The sequence below is a fragment of the Myripristis murdjan genome, chromosome 20 (assembly GCF_902150065.1).
Source record: "Myripristis murdjan chromosome 20, fMyrMur1.1, whole genome shotgun sequence".
NCBI lineage: Eukaryota > Metazoa > Chordata > Actinopteri > Holocentriformes > Holocentridae > Myripristis > Myripristis murdjan.
The window spans coordinates 19,337,996-19,355,100 of record NC_043999.1 but is presented as its reverse complement, the minus strand read 5'-3'; the positions used below and the strand labels follow the sequence as shown (position 1 = coordinate 19,355,100).

The 17,105-nt window shown below is 44.3% G+C and overlaps 1 protein-coding gene across 2 annotated transcripts in view; it reads left to right on the top strand.

Moving 5' to 3' along the window:
* Positions 1–17,105, top strand: part of bmp6 (bone morphogenetic protein 6) — a 53,373-nt gene that overhangs the window by 26,819 nt on the left and 9,449 nt on the right. The window contains exons 2-4 of one of the 2 annotated variants that reach the window (XM_030079068.1): positions 4,335–4,527; positions 9,300–9,448; positions 10,256–10,453. In XM_030079068.1, coding sequence (XP_029934928.1) covers positions 4,335–4,527; positions 9,300–9,448; positions 10,256–10,453 — 540 coding nt within the window. The remainder of the gene's footprint in view (positions 1–4,334; positions 4,528–9,299; positions 9,449–10,255; positions 10,454–17,105) is intronic. The other variant, XM_030079069.1, reaches the window with a different exon arrangement.

Here is a 17,105-nt window from a genome sequence, read left to right as displayed (position 1 = left end):
GCTTCCATGGCAACCCCCACGGGAAAGTATCTCTCAGACTTCTTTCCCACACCCCAACATGTAGGTGTCTTTGAGCAGGCACACACACACACACACACACACACACACACACACACACACACACACACACACACACACACACACACACCTTATACCCCTTTCTGGCTTCCATGGCAACCCCCACAGGAAAGTATCTCTCAGACTTCTTTCCCACACCCCAACATGTAGGTGTCTTTGAGCAGGTACACACACACACACACACACACACACAAACACACACACACACACACACACACACACACACACACATGGACACAGACACACACAGACACACACAACTTTGCCCCTTTTTGGCTTCCATGGCAACCCTCACGGGAACCTACCACGGAAACTGCCAACACCTGACACCTGACACCTGTCAGGTGTCAGGTGTTGGCAGTTCTCAGGAAGAAGACCCAGCTGAAGTTGTGGTCACCTTTCGGTCCAAAAATGGTCATTTTTTTTTCCTGGACCCCACCTGAGAGGAACAGTCACCTTCCATGTGAAAATGTCATGAGGATGACTAGCTAAATCATAGTGGTCAATGCTGACGGGAACACAAAAGATGCTATTTTTTTGCCACTATTTAGAAAATTGAAATCTTTTCAAAACAGTGTCCTTGGAAAACATTGAAATGAAGTACTCTGTGATAAATACTACAATATGTTTCATCTGAGTATTTGTTATAGTCAAAATAATATCTATATAATGTTTTTTTCCCTAAAAAACGAATGGTATGATCTCAGGTAAATTAGGCCTACAGCACATACATAGCAAATAGAAGTTCAAAACTTGTCATTTTCACAAGAGCAGAAGTTGATAAAAAGATCTAACACAACATTAGGTGATAATATGTATCATAGTGGATTTATAATCAAATACAATGTTACCGGTCACATGTGACCGGGAACCTCATGAGTGTTAGCCCAAAATGAACAGAATAGGAGGGTTAAATGTGTGTGTGAACTTTCAGTGGCCATTATGATGAAGTCAAACGATATGGGATACTATTTTCACCTCTGTGCGTCCAGTGGTTCTGTATTGATGATGTCAACTTACACTATACTTGCTTGTCTGATCCATAAGTCTCACGTTGTGCTCAATTCAATGCAGAACATACTCCAAATTGAAAAAAAAAAACAAAAAAAAAAAAACCAAGTGGGAAATTTTGGTATCAGTTCAGAGGCCTGGTTTCTGCTGAAGTAGTAAGCATTCTTTTATTGATTTAATTGTTAATTTAATTCTCTAAACAGCAAAAGGTGATTTGTTTTGCTGAGTTTCTTCTTCTTGGCGTTCATTTTTCCTGAGATGAAGCTGCGAATGCAAAGCTGTTGCAGCGTTGTCCACATACACACGGTGCAGGCTCCGGTCTCCATCATGAAGAAAAACGGCTTTGATATGCAAATTTGTGTATGACGTTGTGTAGCAGCTGCCTGACTTTTCGAGCAGCTTCTCAGTGTTGGCGGGACGTCGTGAGGGACCTCGCATTCTGAGGCCAACAAACCTCGCAGCAACCTGAAAAAAATGCAGTCTAGCCCCGTTGAGTTATCTGGGCCTCCTGGCCAGCTTGGCTGACCTTCCAAGTTCAAGCTAGTGCTGTCATGCTTTACAGTCATACATGCAACTGGTATTGCCCGGCACACACACACACACACACACACACATGCACACGCACACACACGGAAATCCCATCAGAGCCAGACACCCCATCCTGGATCCAGGGATTGATTTACACTCACCTATCGGATTATATCACCAATGTGACACACATCTGATCATTTCATTGCTGTCTTAAAATGGGTAAACCACATGGAATCTGATTTTTTCTCCCTTGTTTTGATGGCAATGAAAAGATCACAGTTGTATCACACGGGTCAAAGACCAGGGAAAATACTATATACTCTCCAATACATGAAATTCTTCAGATTTTTTTGGATTTATTGTTTCAATTTGAATGCCTCAAAGCACAGTGAAGTCATTATTATTGGCATACTCAGAGATAACGTGTTAGGAATTTGCCTTATTCTTAAATAAAACATGATATTTAGCATACATCACATTACAGCATAAAGTGGAGTGCACATACATCCCACATGTATATTTTAGCTGATGCTTTTATGCAGGGCAGCTGACAGGAGTGAATGGACAGGTGGGCCTGGAGTGGGGGGCTCACACTACAAGAATAGCTGTCAGGAAAATTTAAAGGAATAGTTCAGAAAGTTTTTTTTTTAATATAAGGTTGTTTGAGTTAGTGACCAGTAGTGATGTCCTCTGGTTGGGGATCTTCAGGCCGGCCCCAGCGTGAAAGGACTACAGCAGCAGCAGAAAACATTTGACACCAATGTTTCCGCAATGAGTCCGCAATCAAATACACCACATTTTGTGCATTTTTGTTTTACTGTAATCTCCGACCACTCCTTATGGTGGAAATGTTTTGTTTGCTGAAGAACACCAGTATTACTACACACTGGAGCCTGCTCACACGCCACTGCACAGGCTGCCTATAGACTCCAGTGCAGAGTAATACTTCCAAGTCGAGGCTGGATAGAGATCTCCAACCATATTACTGTTGGACAGTAAGTCATACAGCCTTGGGTCCAAAATCACAAGCTGTGCCTTTAACTTGAGGCATTTCAGTGATGGGATACTCTTGTTGAAGTGGACACATCAGGTGATGAGTAAATCCTTCTATACACATGTCCTGCAGCAATGTATTTTCACATCTGCCTACAGAAGTCGCCATTTTTGCAAAAAAAAAAAAGCATTGTGCCGGACATCTGCGACTGCCCCTGCTGTAGGTGAAAAACTGAGGCTGGCGCATAAATGCAGCTCATGGTTCATAGCAGGGCATCCGCTCGGACTTGTACTTATGTGGCGGCGCGACCACAGCTAGTGGAACCAAGAAACACTGAGTGGAAACTGGAGTGGTGATGATGATAGAGTGCATAAATGTGTGTATTTGGTGGTATGTATGGTGTGTGCAGGCCAGAGGGAGGTATTTCTGTCTGTTAGTAGGAGCGAGTGTGTTCCGTGTAGCATGGGAGGTATGTATAGTCGTGTTCGCATGTGTTTGCAGGGCCCTGGCAAGCAGTGAGGTTATTAATTTTGCGTGCATTACAGAGCACGGCACATACCAGAAGCGTCTACATATACTCTGCGTATACGTGCATGGGTATTTGAGCGCAAGACCTCCTCATTGCGGTCAGCGTTCCCCTCTTTTCTTCGCGTTCCTCTCCCCTCTCTGTGTGGCAGCGCGTCCGGGGACAAGCCGACTGCTGTGGGAGAAAAACCTCCAGCTGAGACGGGAACCGACGCCACGGAGGGACACATAATCATTACAGCGCATCTTGCACTTAAAAGCAGACGAAGGGAGCGCATTTGTTGGTTTTTGCGATTTCGCGCCGTCAGAAGTGGTCACGGGGACGTCTCTAAGTTAGCTGCCGCCGGAAAAAAAAAAATCACGGGCTTTTGCTCGGGACGGATCATAGAAGAGGGGTTTATTTAGGGAAGCTTCAAGCCACAAAACCTATTAGGCCTCGAGGATAAATCACTCGAGATCGTTTTAAAGGCTTCCATGGTCAACCTCAGCGCAGCGTCTGTGAATAGGATATCCGCTCATCACTCATCATATTCATATAGAGGCCGTGTATGCACATCTACAATTTGCCCCTTTTCCTCTGAAGCTGACAGCTCATATTTCCCCGTTTGCACATGCACCCGAGATACAGCCAGAACACTGAAAAAGTCGTAATCAAAGGATGCAATGCTGTCCATCGGGGGAATTAGGTGATACTTGAGGTCAGAGGTCAGCTACTGATTTTTTTTTTTTTTTTTAGAATGGAAGTCTACAATGGTCATGTTTCCCAATTCACACGAGGATCATGTGATCTTCCTTCATTGCTTATTGTTTAGATTCATACTGTTTTAGAAAATGCTGACTCGGAGTATCTCGGAGGGCATGAACTGTTTGTTTACAAGGACAATATACGGGACGCTCGCTTTTCTTTTTTAGTCTGACTCGGGTATTGTGGTGCCTTAAATTAAGAGCCATCTTTGACACACTCTTAGTTATTATGCTAACCAAATTACATGTTCACATCAACCCATGTCTAAGATGTGACCTATGATACCTCTAGATGAGCTGGAGGAGAGCCCGTGTGTCTCTGTGTTTAATTTCCTTCAGGGGAACTCAGTAACTTCTTTCCCTTCACTGTGTCACTCAGTCGCTCTCTCTGTTCCTCTGTGTGTGTGTGTGTGTGTGTGTGTGTGTGTGTGTGTGTGTTTCCACCCCACAGTGGAGTACGACAGGGAGCTCTCTCCACAGCGGCGTCACCACAAGGAGTTTAAGTTCAACCTCTCGCAGATCCCCGAGGGCGAGGCTGTCACCGCAGCCGAGTTCCGCCTCTACAAGGAGTGTGTGAGCCGCGCCTTCCGCAACGACACCTTCCTCCTCAAAGTCTACCAGGTGGTCAAGGAACACCCTGACAGGTAGTACACACACACACACACACACACACACAGGAATTACACTTTAAACATGCCAAGGATCCTCCATCACATGGCAGGGTAGATAAAGGTCAGTGAGGTGGGCTTTTCATTAAGAGATCGTTGGTTTGAATCCCAAGCTCCCCCATTAACGGCCTTTGGTCGGGCCATGTTGGGCCACTTTCCAGGTGTTATTGGTCCATCAAATACCCAGGAGCCACACAGGGCTAACTGAGGTCTGGGTCAGGGGTCATAGGGAGGGCTTCCTTGGCTTTGGGCAGGGAGACATTTCAGCCAGTGAGTTCTTTGGCATTGATTTATTTATTTATTTATTTTTTTGCTGATGGATTGTTAGTTGTTGCTAATTCCAGTATGGCTATCATAAGTTACAGGAGTCTGATAAATCTGGTTATGTTACCTGCAGTGTTTTATTTTATTTTATTTTTATTTTGCAAGACTAGTTTTTGTCATTTCCGCTGTATTTGATCGCCACAATAGAGAGAGAGAGGAAAGCCAGGGGAGAGAGAGGGGATGACATGCAGCAAAGGGCTCAGATTCGAACCCAGGTCGCTGCCATCAGGACTCAGCCTTAACAAGTGGTACACGCTCCACCAGGTGAGCTACCAGCGTGCTGAGTCTGCAATGTGTTGTTATTACTCAACAGTACATGTATCATGCTTTGGTGACGTGTAAATCCAGGCAGCATCTTAAGAGCAGCCAGCTTTACCCAAAAAAAGGAGGAGGTGTCTAGTTTATGCTGCCAACAATACAGGAAGAAGTGGAGTTTTTGATGAATCATATCATTTCATGTTGCCTTTTGATTCCTTTCATATAAGGATGGACGATAATATCGGCATGACATCGGTATTGGCCGAAATGAAATACTGGTGTGGGCCTGAAATGAAGATTTCTGCCGATGTGAGGCTGATATTTGAAATAGGTCAAATCCGCCCTGGTTGTGACAGGATTTTCTCAGGGAGAGCATCATCCAAGCCTATTTATTTAGGATAAATCTTACAGTTTTGTTTGAAGGAAAATGTTTTATAAAAATAAATACGGCGTTTTACACAATCAAATTTGAAGTAGATTTCTTATTTTGGCCAGTGCATGTGTACATTTTGAACAGCATTGTATTACATGTCTGCCAGTGGGACTTCACAATAAGAGCAGGCATAATAAAATGTTAATTCCACTGCAGGACAGACTTGATGTTCTCTGCAATTGAGTATTGGTACTTGCATCGGCTAAGAGAGTTAGAAAATATGAGCATGTTGGATATCGGCAAAATCTTTACTTTTGTATACTTCCCTCTGCGAAGATGCCAAGGAGAACTTTTCATCTTCACAATCTCTTACCAGGATGATCTGATCATGTCTGTTTGTGGTTGCTCACTAATGTTTTTAAAGATGGTAGGGGTGAATGTTTTGCGCTGTTTGCGTCATATGTTGTGAAAGTAAAGGCGCAAAGAAGGACTGGAAACAGGGGGAAGAGATCCTGGTTCTGCTAAATGGTTTCAATGTTCTGGGGTCAGTTCCTCCAGTGGAAAAGGGTGAATGTAACTATGTGACTGTGCAGCAGTTTATTGTGGAAAAAGAGCAAGCATGCTTAGTTGACTGGATAAAGTCCCTAGGTGAACAAAGGGATATAATTAAAACTATGAAAAATTATCCATCCATGATTGCTCTCTATCCCTGTGTCACTTTCTCTCTAAATGATACACAGACTTGGGGTTCTTGACTTATTTTTTAATGCAAAATCAAGCAAAAACACATTTTACATGAATAGCTCAGCATCAAAATCACCCTGCCCCCACAAAAGAGTGTGGCTAATGCATGCCAAACATTTACATTAGAGCTGCAGTTGTAGGTAAACATCCAGTGAGATAGCTCAAAGATATTTTTGTTAAACCCTGACCAATAAGCGCCAGCCAGATGAGAAGAGCTAAGCTGCATTTTCAGGGAAACATCTGATGTAGACCAACACATTTTTATCAGTGGATGAATTTTTATTTTTACGACATCTATTTAGGTGGGGTCCCAGGCCTTAGCTGATCCATGCTGGGGTCCTTGGATTGAACAAGTTTAAGAACCCCGAGTTTAGACGTTGGCAAAGTATATTTTTTCGGTGCGTCAAAGGGTTTTGATGGGTATCAAGAGCTACTTATTTGCTGCATTCCTTTATCCCGACAATGGGTGGTTTGTGCTCTGCAGCCTGGAGGCGAAGCCTTTTATTTTTGAAGATATTTGGAGATTAAAGGGCCCATATATCTCCAATTTCTGTATTATTGTAGGACAGGTTTTTTACCTTGAAGAAAATTACAGCCTGAATGGCGAGCTATCAGATGGAGAAAAATTGCTCCATCAGCGTGTGCGCGCCGTAAGAATGAATTTGAGGTGCGGGGTGCAAAGTGCATTCACCGACAACTTTATTTACATGCTCCGCACAACCTCAAAGTTTGCTTTGATTATACGTCCTCATCTTTAATAAGCGCAGGGGGTTAGTGAAAGTTTCTCAAGCAAACAAGGAGCTGAAAGGTGGTCCCACAACCAAGCACCACTGAAGGCAACGGGAGGAACAAGATAAGAAAAATAAAATCCACGTGTGTGGAGTCATTTGTTGAAAACTGAAGGCCTTTTTTAATTTTTTAACTGTGAAAAAGATCAGCGGGAAGCCTATTAACTTTCTTGTGTCCCTCCTTCCCATAAAAATCTGACTCCTGTTTTGACTCTAAGCCATAATGATAGAGTGGTTAATTAGCTTGACACCCTTTGTACTTTAACAGCAGGTGAGGAATGTGAGTGATTACAATGCTGAAAATGTGGCAGGTATGAGAAAGGGCAAGTTGCTACGAATGCTGTTTTCTTACTGACTAAATCGCTTTGAATGGTCAGTTTGACATCCGTGACATTCAACCAACACAATATTGCCCACATTCTTCCAATGAAAATGTTGCCTGCATGTACTGCCATTTAGATCCAGTCTTCATCATGCATTGAAAACTAAGTAATTCCCTCAACACACATCTGAAGTAAATATTGTTGAGGCAATTCCAGGCTCCAGCACACAAAATAAGCAGAAATAACCACATTACATCACATTTTTAACAACAACAAGGCTTATAAAGGAGATTTATTGTAACAAACCCTTGACCTTATTATTCCAGTTCATTTAAGCAGTCAGTCAATAAGAAGTTTTACAGTAGGCTTTTAGTACCCTGTGCCCTGCAGGCGGCTCTGCAGAGGACCTCCTGCCGCCTTGCGTCGGCCAAACGGCGGCTGTGACGATGAGGCGGAAACATCGGCACCCTGGCCCACGCTGTGTCAAACCTGTGAACTTACCAGTGGGGTGGAGTGTGAGTGTGTGCGTGTGTGTGTGTGTGTGCATGTGTGAGACCAGGGAGTAGAGGCTCATATGGAAGCGGTCAGAAACACTCTCATTAATGTCCAATAAAGACGGGCTGCCGATGCATGACTGCAGGGGCATTCCCGGAACACCTGCGTGATTGCGAGGCTTTGATGCCGGCCCGGGAGGAGGATCCGACAGCCCCGGCGCTGTGTCATTACTACTGTAATGGGACAGTGGGAGGACAGGCCCTCTTATCACTCATACTCTCTTTCCCTCACATCTCCGCTGCTCGCTTTTCATTATAAGCTGTTGCATAACTTTGTCCCTTCCCTCACCCTGTTGTTCTGTGCCTTCCTGATAGGATATTTTCAGCCTGGCTTTGGTCGTGCAGATATCGTGAATTATATGAACATACTTGTAGCCTGAAACCAAAACCTTAATCCCCTCCTTATCCCTGCCCCTTGGAGAGGTCGACTGCATGGTCAAAACAGCAGAATACAATGCAGCATGGCCCAATATTTACTGCTCCATCCATCCATCCAGATATCCATCTTTCTCCTGCACTAATGCAAACACAGCTTCCTCCTCTCTCTCTGCTCCCCCAAAACCGATATTCAACATCTTGTACTGTTGGCACGACATGATCAATTAAAATGTGATGTACCAACAGCCATAGAACAGCATAATGAACAGATTGGCACTGTAAAGTAAAGGACTTTTACATATGTGAACATTTCCTAGAGGCAGAGCTGCTGTGGTGGCAGGAATAATCTCACTGGTTGAGCTAAACCTCAGTGGGCGGAGCCAATGAACCGTTTCTTGCAGCTCAAATCAGCTGACTGGCAAAATTGAATGAAAAAAAACCTAATCAAATTACAAAGAAAATAAAAGACAATATGAGATGTAAATATATATATATATATAAATAACAGTGACTTTTGTTCCATTCATTCATGGCCACGGTGTTCATGATCTTACAGTCAGCAGGTTAACTAGCTAACCTAGATAATTTAGTCTAGTTTAGATTTAATTTTTTTCGCCTCCCTCTCTTACCTTTTTCACTCGGTTTCAGTCTAATGTTACCTAGCCAGAAAATCTGTTATTCTTTGGCTCCACTCACGAAGCTTTAACCCAACCAATTACATTGTCAGCTTGTTTTTTTTATCAGATTACTGCCTCAAGAGCAGCTCTGCCTCCAAGAAATATTGTATTACTAAAACTATCTGCCGTCATAATGTCACATAATACATCTCTGCTGTAGTCCTCCAATACCTCTTGGCAAGTGGACAGAAACTATTCACTCAGCAGCACTCATTGAACAGTATATATTTGAACGTACAAATATGAAAAATACATTCACCACGATATGAATATGATAGCGACCTGCTGTTACCTGATACAAGCCCGTATCTTTTCCCATCATCCCCCAGAGAGGCGGACCTGTTCCTGCTGGAGTCTCGCAGGCTGTGGGCGGCGGAGGAGGGCTGGCTGGAGTTTGACATCACAGCCACCAGCAACCTGTGGGTGATGAGCCCGGTGCACAACCTGGGCCTGCAGATCAGCGTGGAGACCAGCAGTGGTAAAGCATTTGATTAGTTTCATCTAATGGACACCAAATGTCCTCATATTGTTTTTGTCTCATAATGAATACATGTGGGATTATCAGTTTATTCAGCCCAATCAGGACTTTAAGGTACAATACACAGAAAATCACACTCATTGTGGTTCTACATGATCAGGTATTATGTTAAAAACGCATAATGTACTAAAGTAAATTCAACATATTTAACCGTCACTATTTACAGTGTTTACTTTTTATTTTTACATTTTTTGAGAATATGGGATAAGGATTTTAGAAATAAATCATCACTGATGATCAGTCTCCGTGCCCTGTGCCTTACAGTTTCCTAAGTGCTTATTGTGTTCAAATCTTAGAAGGGTAATGTTGGGGGGAAACTCTTGTATGTGTTCATAATTTCTTTAAAATGCTCAGTTAAGAATGTGAATTAGTTTAATAATTTGTTTAAAATGAGTTGTTCACTCATTTTATAAAAGAATAATTGCAACATGTGAGGTTGTCCAGCACATGTAAACTGATGGGTTTACATGTACTGGACATGTTGATGGCTCCAAATGGCAGTGAGACATAACTTGTAGCAAAAAACTGAGCTCATGAATCATGTTGAAACTTCATACAGCAAGACGAAGATGAAGATGAAGATGAAGTCCATCAATCTCTGGACAGATCGCTCACTTGAAGCTCATTTGCAACAGCCTGTGGGTGAAGTGACAACCCAGTTGTGTGATTTAGGCTCATTAGACAGGTGTATTTTTACATAGAAATCTTGCTTGGTGTAGCTATAAGGTACCCTTTCCTCTGAAACAGGGCGGAGCATCAGCTCCAAGGAGGCCGGGCTTGTGGGTCGTGACGGTGCGCTGGAGAAACAGCCCTTCATGGTGGCTTTCTTCAAGGTCAGCGAGGTGCACATCCGCACCGCCCGCTCCACCGGCAACAAGCGTCGCCAGCAGAGCCGCAACCGATCCACCCAGCCGCAGGAGGGGAACAGAGGGCCGAGCCCGGCAGGTCAGTGTGACGGCTGCATGAACACTGAACGCAAACTGACCTCATCACGCAGCGCAACCGTGAACACAACCAGACACAAAACCGACCACAACCTAACCTCAGCACATCCGCAACTTATGGCAAACCTGCTGGGATCAGTGGATGGGTAGCATGTGTTTGAAGTCTGGTTGGAATATTCCCCTCGGAGAGGTTTGATAAATTGGACCTGACTTTGGTTGAGTCTTTCTCTAATCAGCCCCCATCAGATGAAAATCCTAGCGCAGGGATGATGTCAAAAATCTGTTTCTACTGTAGATCCTCTGTATGGATTAAGGGTACTGAAACCAGACCTGGATGCATGATCACAGTCTTAGTTGCATGAATACAGTAGTAGGCATTGTGGTGCTCCCCCAGCCAGGCTGCATCTATCCTGCATCATGACTGCAGGATATTCCCTTTCCCTTCCTCTTGGGGTGGAGCAGCAGTGCAAGAGCAGTGCAGCCAACATATGACAAATGAGACTTACAATATCCTGGGATTTCTGGACATCAAACTATCACTTTCAGCTCAGTGCGTCCCAGCACCTGCATCTTGAGAGAGAGGGAGATTAGAGAGCTTCAGAGCATTATGTAAGGTGGGTTATTGATGATGGGGATTTCTGTGGCAGCTCTCCAGACAGGGGCTAGTCTTGGTAAAAATCCTTGTCTTGAGAGTGAAAGAGCACGTGAGCAAGAGAGAGAAAGACTTATTCGCATAAAGGCGAAGCAAATGTGTGTGAGTCAGAGAGAGAGGCATAACATAAAGAGAGCCACAGCAATGATTTCAAACAGAGCGGCATGAAAGGAGAGCGAATCGCTCTTGACGGGTGACCTCATCCTCTGAACCTCCTCATCAATCCCCTCCTTCTTTCCTACTCAGCGGCCGGTGTAATGAGCAGGTATAATCCTGATGTTATGAGCTCTATAAGCCCTTCAAATTAAATCAAACCCTAATCCCCCCACCTTTCACCCGCTGTGTAATTCTGGCGCGCCTTTATAGTATTTAAAATTAAGCCACTCCTGTGAGGCTTCATTGTGTAACTACTGTAGCAGGTAAAGCCAGCTCTCAGTTAGTCTGGTGCTAATATCTGTCTGATCCTCAGCTAATTTGACAGATGAAGCATAAAGCTAATACTAAACCCTCATGGCAAGACTCGGGCTCTGCCATGTCAGAGCACAGCCCTAATTAGAGCGGCGCAGAGGTTAAAAATTTGGGCAATCAGTGACCTTGGGTCGGCATCAACATAAAAAAGGTAAGCTGAGCTCAGATAGGTCAGCCTTCCGCTACATCTCCGCATGTAGTTTATAGCATCACTGTCTTTGATCTGTCATGGAAAGCTCTGGATCACGGTAGAATCTGCTGGATTTGCAAAGCAGATAAGCGATTTACCTCTGCTTTGCTGCCTTTGTTCTGTCATTTAATGGCTATACCATCCATATGCTATACAAAACTATTTGCTGGACAAGCATGACTTGAGTTTGTTCTCACTACTCCTCTCAAAGTCTTCTCTGTGGCTTTCTTGGCTCCATTCTCTGTTTCTTGGCTTCCACGGCTCTGTCTCAGTAGGTTGTCAGTGTTTCAGTGAGGTTGTGGGTGAAATTCCCGCTGGGTATTTGTCCAGTAATTGCATGAGATGAAAGCTGAGGCTGACATAACAGAGACATAACAGAGATAACAAAGACTCATCATCCATTATGCTACAGGACAGTTCAAGTCTACCACATGTTCAATTTTGGCTCTGGCCCCAAGCTCTTCTACCCAGCTGTCACCTTTGGCTTGGGATGTCTTTAGATGTCTTCAGACTTTAAGTCACAGTGTCTTGAAGACATGGTGATGCTGGGCTCTGCTAGTGGAGCAGTGGGCCCAGATGAACACCATGTACTCACAATGTGGGTTTCAGCTCCTGACCTGTAATGTATGTTGTCCTCCCTCCGTCTGCCCTTCGTGTCACTCTAGTCTAGGCTTTGTCAGTCGAAGCAGAAATCAGAGTTTTTAATTTTCAGCCCCATCAGGTATAACCTCACCCTGTGGGTTTGCATCAGTTTGGGCTCAGATGTAAGTACCAGTATATATGATGGAGTCAGACTCTGTGCTGTGGTAGAGGCTAGCAGGTAGGCAGGTGTCTCACACGGCCCTGTGCTCCCTGGCTGTCTTGCCTTTGAGCCTCATGTGTGTCTGTTTAGAGGTGAAATGGATGCCAACGAGGTCTAGAAGAGGCTGGACCTCTGGGAGGCTTTGGTCATGTTGAGGAGAAAGTCCATGTCTTTAATTTACAAAACAGCTGCTAGTATACTTCACGTCAGTAGCCTATGGGCATTAGTTGGTAGGGCTTTGATTTTTGGGCCCATTACTAACTTACAACAGAAATGCTTTAAAAATGAATGTATAAAAGTAGTTAACACTTTTGTGTGAATTTGTCAACTTACCCAACATGAGAAACGAGGATTGATAGAAAAATCATTTCTGTGGAAACTTCAACAAAAGGAATGCACATCTAGTCATGTCTTCCCTGTGAGACTTTTGATATTCATAACTCATTCATGTTACGCAGGAAATTATTTTTGCATTGTTCGTTCATACTGCACTTGACTGATGATGATGATTGAAATTAAAACCCAGTGCTGACTCTCTGTCTTCATACTTTGGGTAGACTCATAGCATTACCATGCACAGGAGAGAGCTACTAGAGATGCAGAGATGATTTTGATACCAGTATTTTAAACATGTAATGGTAATGACCAGTTTGCACCCGGATAACATTTTGTCCTCATGAAGAACATTGGAAACCTCTGTGAAACCTCTTAGCTGTGACATAGTCTGCTTGTTGACTGATAATGAGTGAGAATTGCGACTCTGATACGTTCTGATTAATTGCATTTCTTCAAATTACTTTGGTAAGTAAACTGTTAACAAAATGTGATGGTTGTTGGTTTGGCTGTAGTCTGCTTCTGTGGTTCAGTCTCTGTCTGGAGGATGAGAAAACCTGAGAAATCCTCTGAAGTGAATCAAGTCAAAAATCTGCTCAGAGGCTCTAACAAGGACAATCTGTTAAATATGCGTCCTGGAGAATTGGACTTTACATAACCCAAAACATCAAGACCTCTCCGCCTCGCCGCTCGGGACGACGGGGAGTGTAAATATTTAGATCCAACACAGGAAGCGGGGAGGCCCCCCTCGCGACAGCCGAGTGTCCGCGGCCAGCAGAGGACTGCTGGGATTGGACGGGATGGGAGGATCCGGGAGGAATTCAGGAGGGCATATGGTTCCAATACCGCATCACTCACTCCAGAGACAGGGAGGAGGACAGGATGGATGGGGAGAGCATCCGTCTTGCGGAGCGCTCAGAGGGAGAAACAAAATGTGGACGCTGAACCCCCCTCTCTGTTTAACACAGAGCTACATCAGTTCAGGCCACCGCAGCTTTCGCTTAAAGGAGTATTTCACCAATAATTCACTGTAATAGTATCTCCAAAAAACACTGGATTTAATGAAGGCCCCTCCGCAGCAATGTGTTTGGTTTAAATTGCTCTATCTTCCAAATAGAGCCTTTAGCGTGAGTTACTTTGCTCTGTTTTCTAAAAATATTTTACATCCTCTTCCCAAAGCACACACTCAAACCACAAGAGTGTTTTGTCTTATTTTTGAGTATATCTGACACCTTCAGAACAATTTTTGTACCTTTTCATATCATTGCCCATTTGGCTGCTTTGTGCTGACCCAAATTCCTAAAAAGCCTCATTCATTGTGCATATAGAACAATTTCATTACCAGGGAAAACTAGATTTTCCCCAACTGTATTCCCTGTGAGCCTTTGGGCCATGTTATTTTCTAATTTTCATAATTTTAGCTAGCTGGATTTAACAAAACATGATATTAAATATCTTCCAGATGACACAAGTCATAGGACCAAGTCAGCCAAATAAATTTCTGCTGCACTGTTCAGACACTGATGTTATTATGTGCGTTATAAATCACCGCTGTTTTTCAGCAAAGCTTCTTTCAAACAGTTTTAACAGCTTTTTTTTTCTCTCTTTTGAAGGGGAATCAGCAGTTTGTCCTACTTGAATTTTAGTAAAGAGCCACAGCGTGCTGGTGGTTGATTGAGTGTCCGTCGGCTGCAGTCAGTGGACGGTCTGTCCCGGCTGCACGCCGCGGGTGTTGGGCAGATAAATTGTTCTTTCTTAGCTGCTTTTTCCGTGGAGAGGAGGAGGATGCGCTGAATGTTTTTGTCAGCAAGGATGATGCCTCCCCTCCCCTCGCGGGTGTGCCTGCTCTGTGCAAGCTGTAACCTTGCCAACAGAACAATGCAACACCTTTAAAGGTAATTTGGGCTTTTGTGGGCGAAGAGGGCCGGGGGACGTAATGGGAGTCGGGCAGGGCTTTGGCTGTGGGGGAAGTTAACAACCATCCGGGGAAGGAATATCACGTCCCAGCGCAGCACCGGCGGCCTGTAATTAGGCCTAGCCAGTCATTAGCTGCCAGCTAAAAGACTGACCACGCTAACAGTATCGCTTAAAGAATTATAATAACACGGCGTTCGGCCAGCTGTGTTTTTTCATCTGTCTCTCCTCTCCTCCCTCCTCTCCCTCGGTCACCTCCCTCCCTCCCTGCCTGCCTGCCTCCCCGCCCCAACCTCCTTTTGTTTACTGTCGGAGTAATTAGACATGGCGGAGCTCCCTCGCAGGGTTTAATAACCTCTGTGATGAAAGACAGGAAGAAAGATAAACTTCAGTGGAAGACGTCGGTGGGAGTGAGGGAGGCGAGCAGGAAAAAGAGAGGAGAAAGGGCGTGGACCGCGGCGACATTCTCCTTTCATGTCCTCAGGGGTGTGAGGACACTGCTCCCTTCTTCCAGGTTAAAGACGCTAAAAAGCCAACCTCAGTGCCACCTCTGTGGAGGCTTGCTGCTGTAAACCTGTGGCACGTCTTGCCCCAGAATGGCTCCTGCATTGAAGAAATTCTGAGGCAAACTGTGGAAATGCAGCAGAGCGGCGTCAGAGATTGAGGCCTGCCTGGGTCAAAATGCACACACACACACTTCCACTGTGTAACACCCCTATAACATCTAAACCGGCACTATTATTTGATGCTTATATTTTTGGAATGACCAGTGATAAATGTAGTTTATTGGCTTTTCCTCCTGTCAGAGGTGCTGGTGAACGTGTTTCGACAGCTTATTGAACGGCAGGTAGTGTAGTGAGGGGGTGAATGTCAGGCCAGGGCTCCAATATAAAATCCACCACGTTAAAGAGCTACTTTAGTATCAGCGCCGAGCAGAATTTCCCCTGCTATTGAATAGACAGGGCGGGGGACCGGTAGCCGCTGCCCCACCTCAATGAATTTAATGTGTTTTGGTTTCAGTGGAGAAATTTAGCGTCACGCGGTCAAATGGGTGTTTGTCTTCTCACCGAGGAACGTTTCCGGGTTAAACGCTGCTACTGAGTCCACTCCATCTCCATTACCATCTCATTAAAGGAATCTCTCATTAGTTTTCACTTGACACTCAAATGTGCTTTCTCCTTACAAGTGGAGCAAGAGCCAACTGGGATTCACTCCTTAAAGTGACTGAAGGGAATCTGATAAATAATCGTGAAATATGTCGCCATATGAATCAACATATGAATCTAAATTACCAGTGTGTGAAATTTCCCCCAATATGTACAGTAGTCCATGTGTTTCAGGGTCCGGCTGATTTCAGGTCAGACAAGTATGGACGCTGTCGTCTCCGCCAGTCTTTATTATTATTATTCCCACGCTTTGTCAGACCTCCCTGTCTGCCCTCACTGAAAACATGAATAAAACACTGAATCAGACCCGCTCTCTCTCTCTCTCTCTCTCTCTCTCTCTGTGTCACTGTGTGAAGCGACCTCTCTCGCCCAGCCCTGCTCTGTATTTACAGTGCTCTAAGAAAAATAATCAAGTCAAATACTGAAGCAGGCCGGACCGCCCACTCTTGTTCAGCGGTGGAAAGAATACTGGAGTATTTCCCTCAGGTGGAGGGACTATAACTTTACTGTGGGCAAATTAACTTGAGAAGATCACTTTAAAATAACTCACAATGACCCCTTAAGCACAGAGTTACTTGCTAAAAAAAAAAAAAAAAACATGACAAAATTGTTCCCCCTGAAATTGCATTTTTGTGTGGTCCTTTTGGTTTAGTGGATTCCTATCAGCCCATGATTTGGCCATTTTTTTCCATTTAACTAATCCTAACAAAACCACAGCATCTGATATGGGAGGTGAAGTCCAGGATGACTGATCTCTGTATATCCTGCTCCTATGACTAAAAAGAAAACTTAATCGAATACAAAAGTAAAAGTACATATTTTTAGAACTAGTAGTAACATTACTCTGCAAATCTGCTGAAGCACAATAAGAGGAGAGATTGTTCCGAGTTCCCCCCCCGCCCTTGCTCTCTCTCAAGCAAAGAAGGAAAAAGAAACGTATGGAAGCCTCTGGGGAGCCGGTGCTCGGCGGTAGCTGTGTGGCATTAAATTTTTACAGGCAGGAAGGGGAGATGTGGTTTATGAGCACCACAAATCTGGGCCTTTACACTCAATGAAAGCGCACAGTAAATATCGGCTTTATTCCTCTTAAAGAGCCCCACAGACTGTAAATGCCGATGGCTGTAAAGG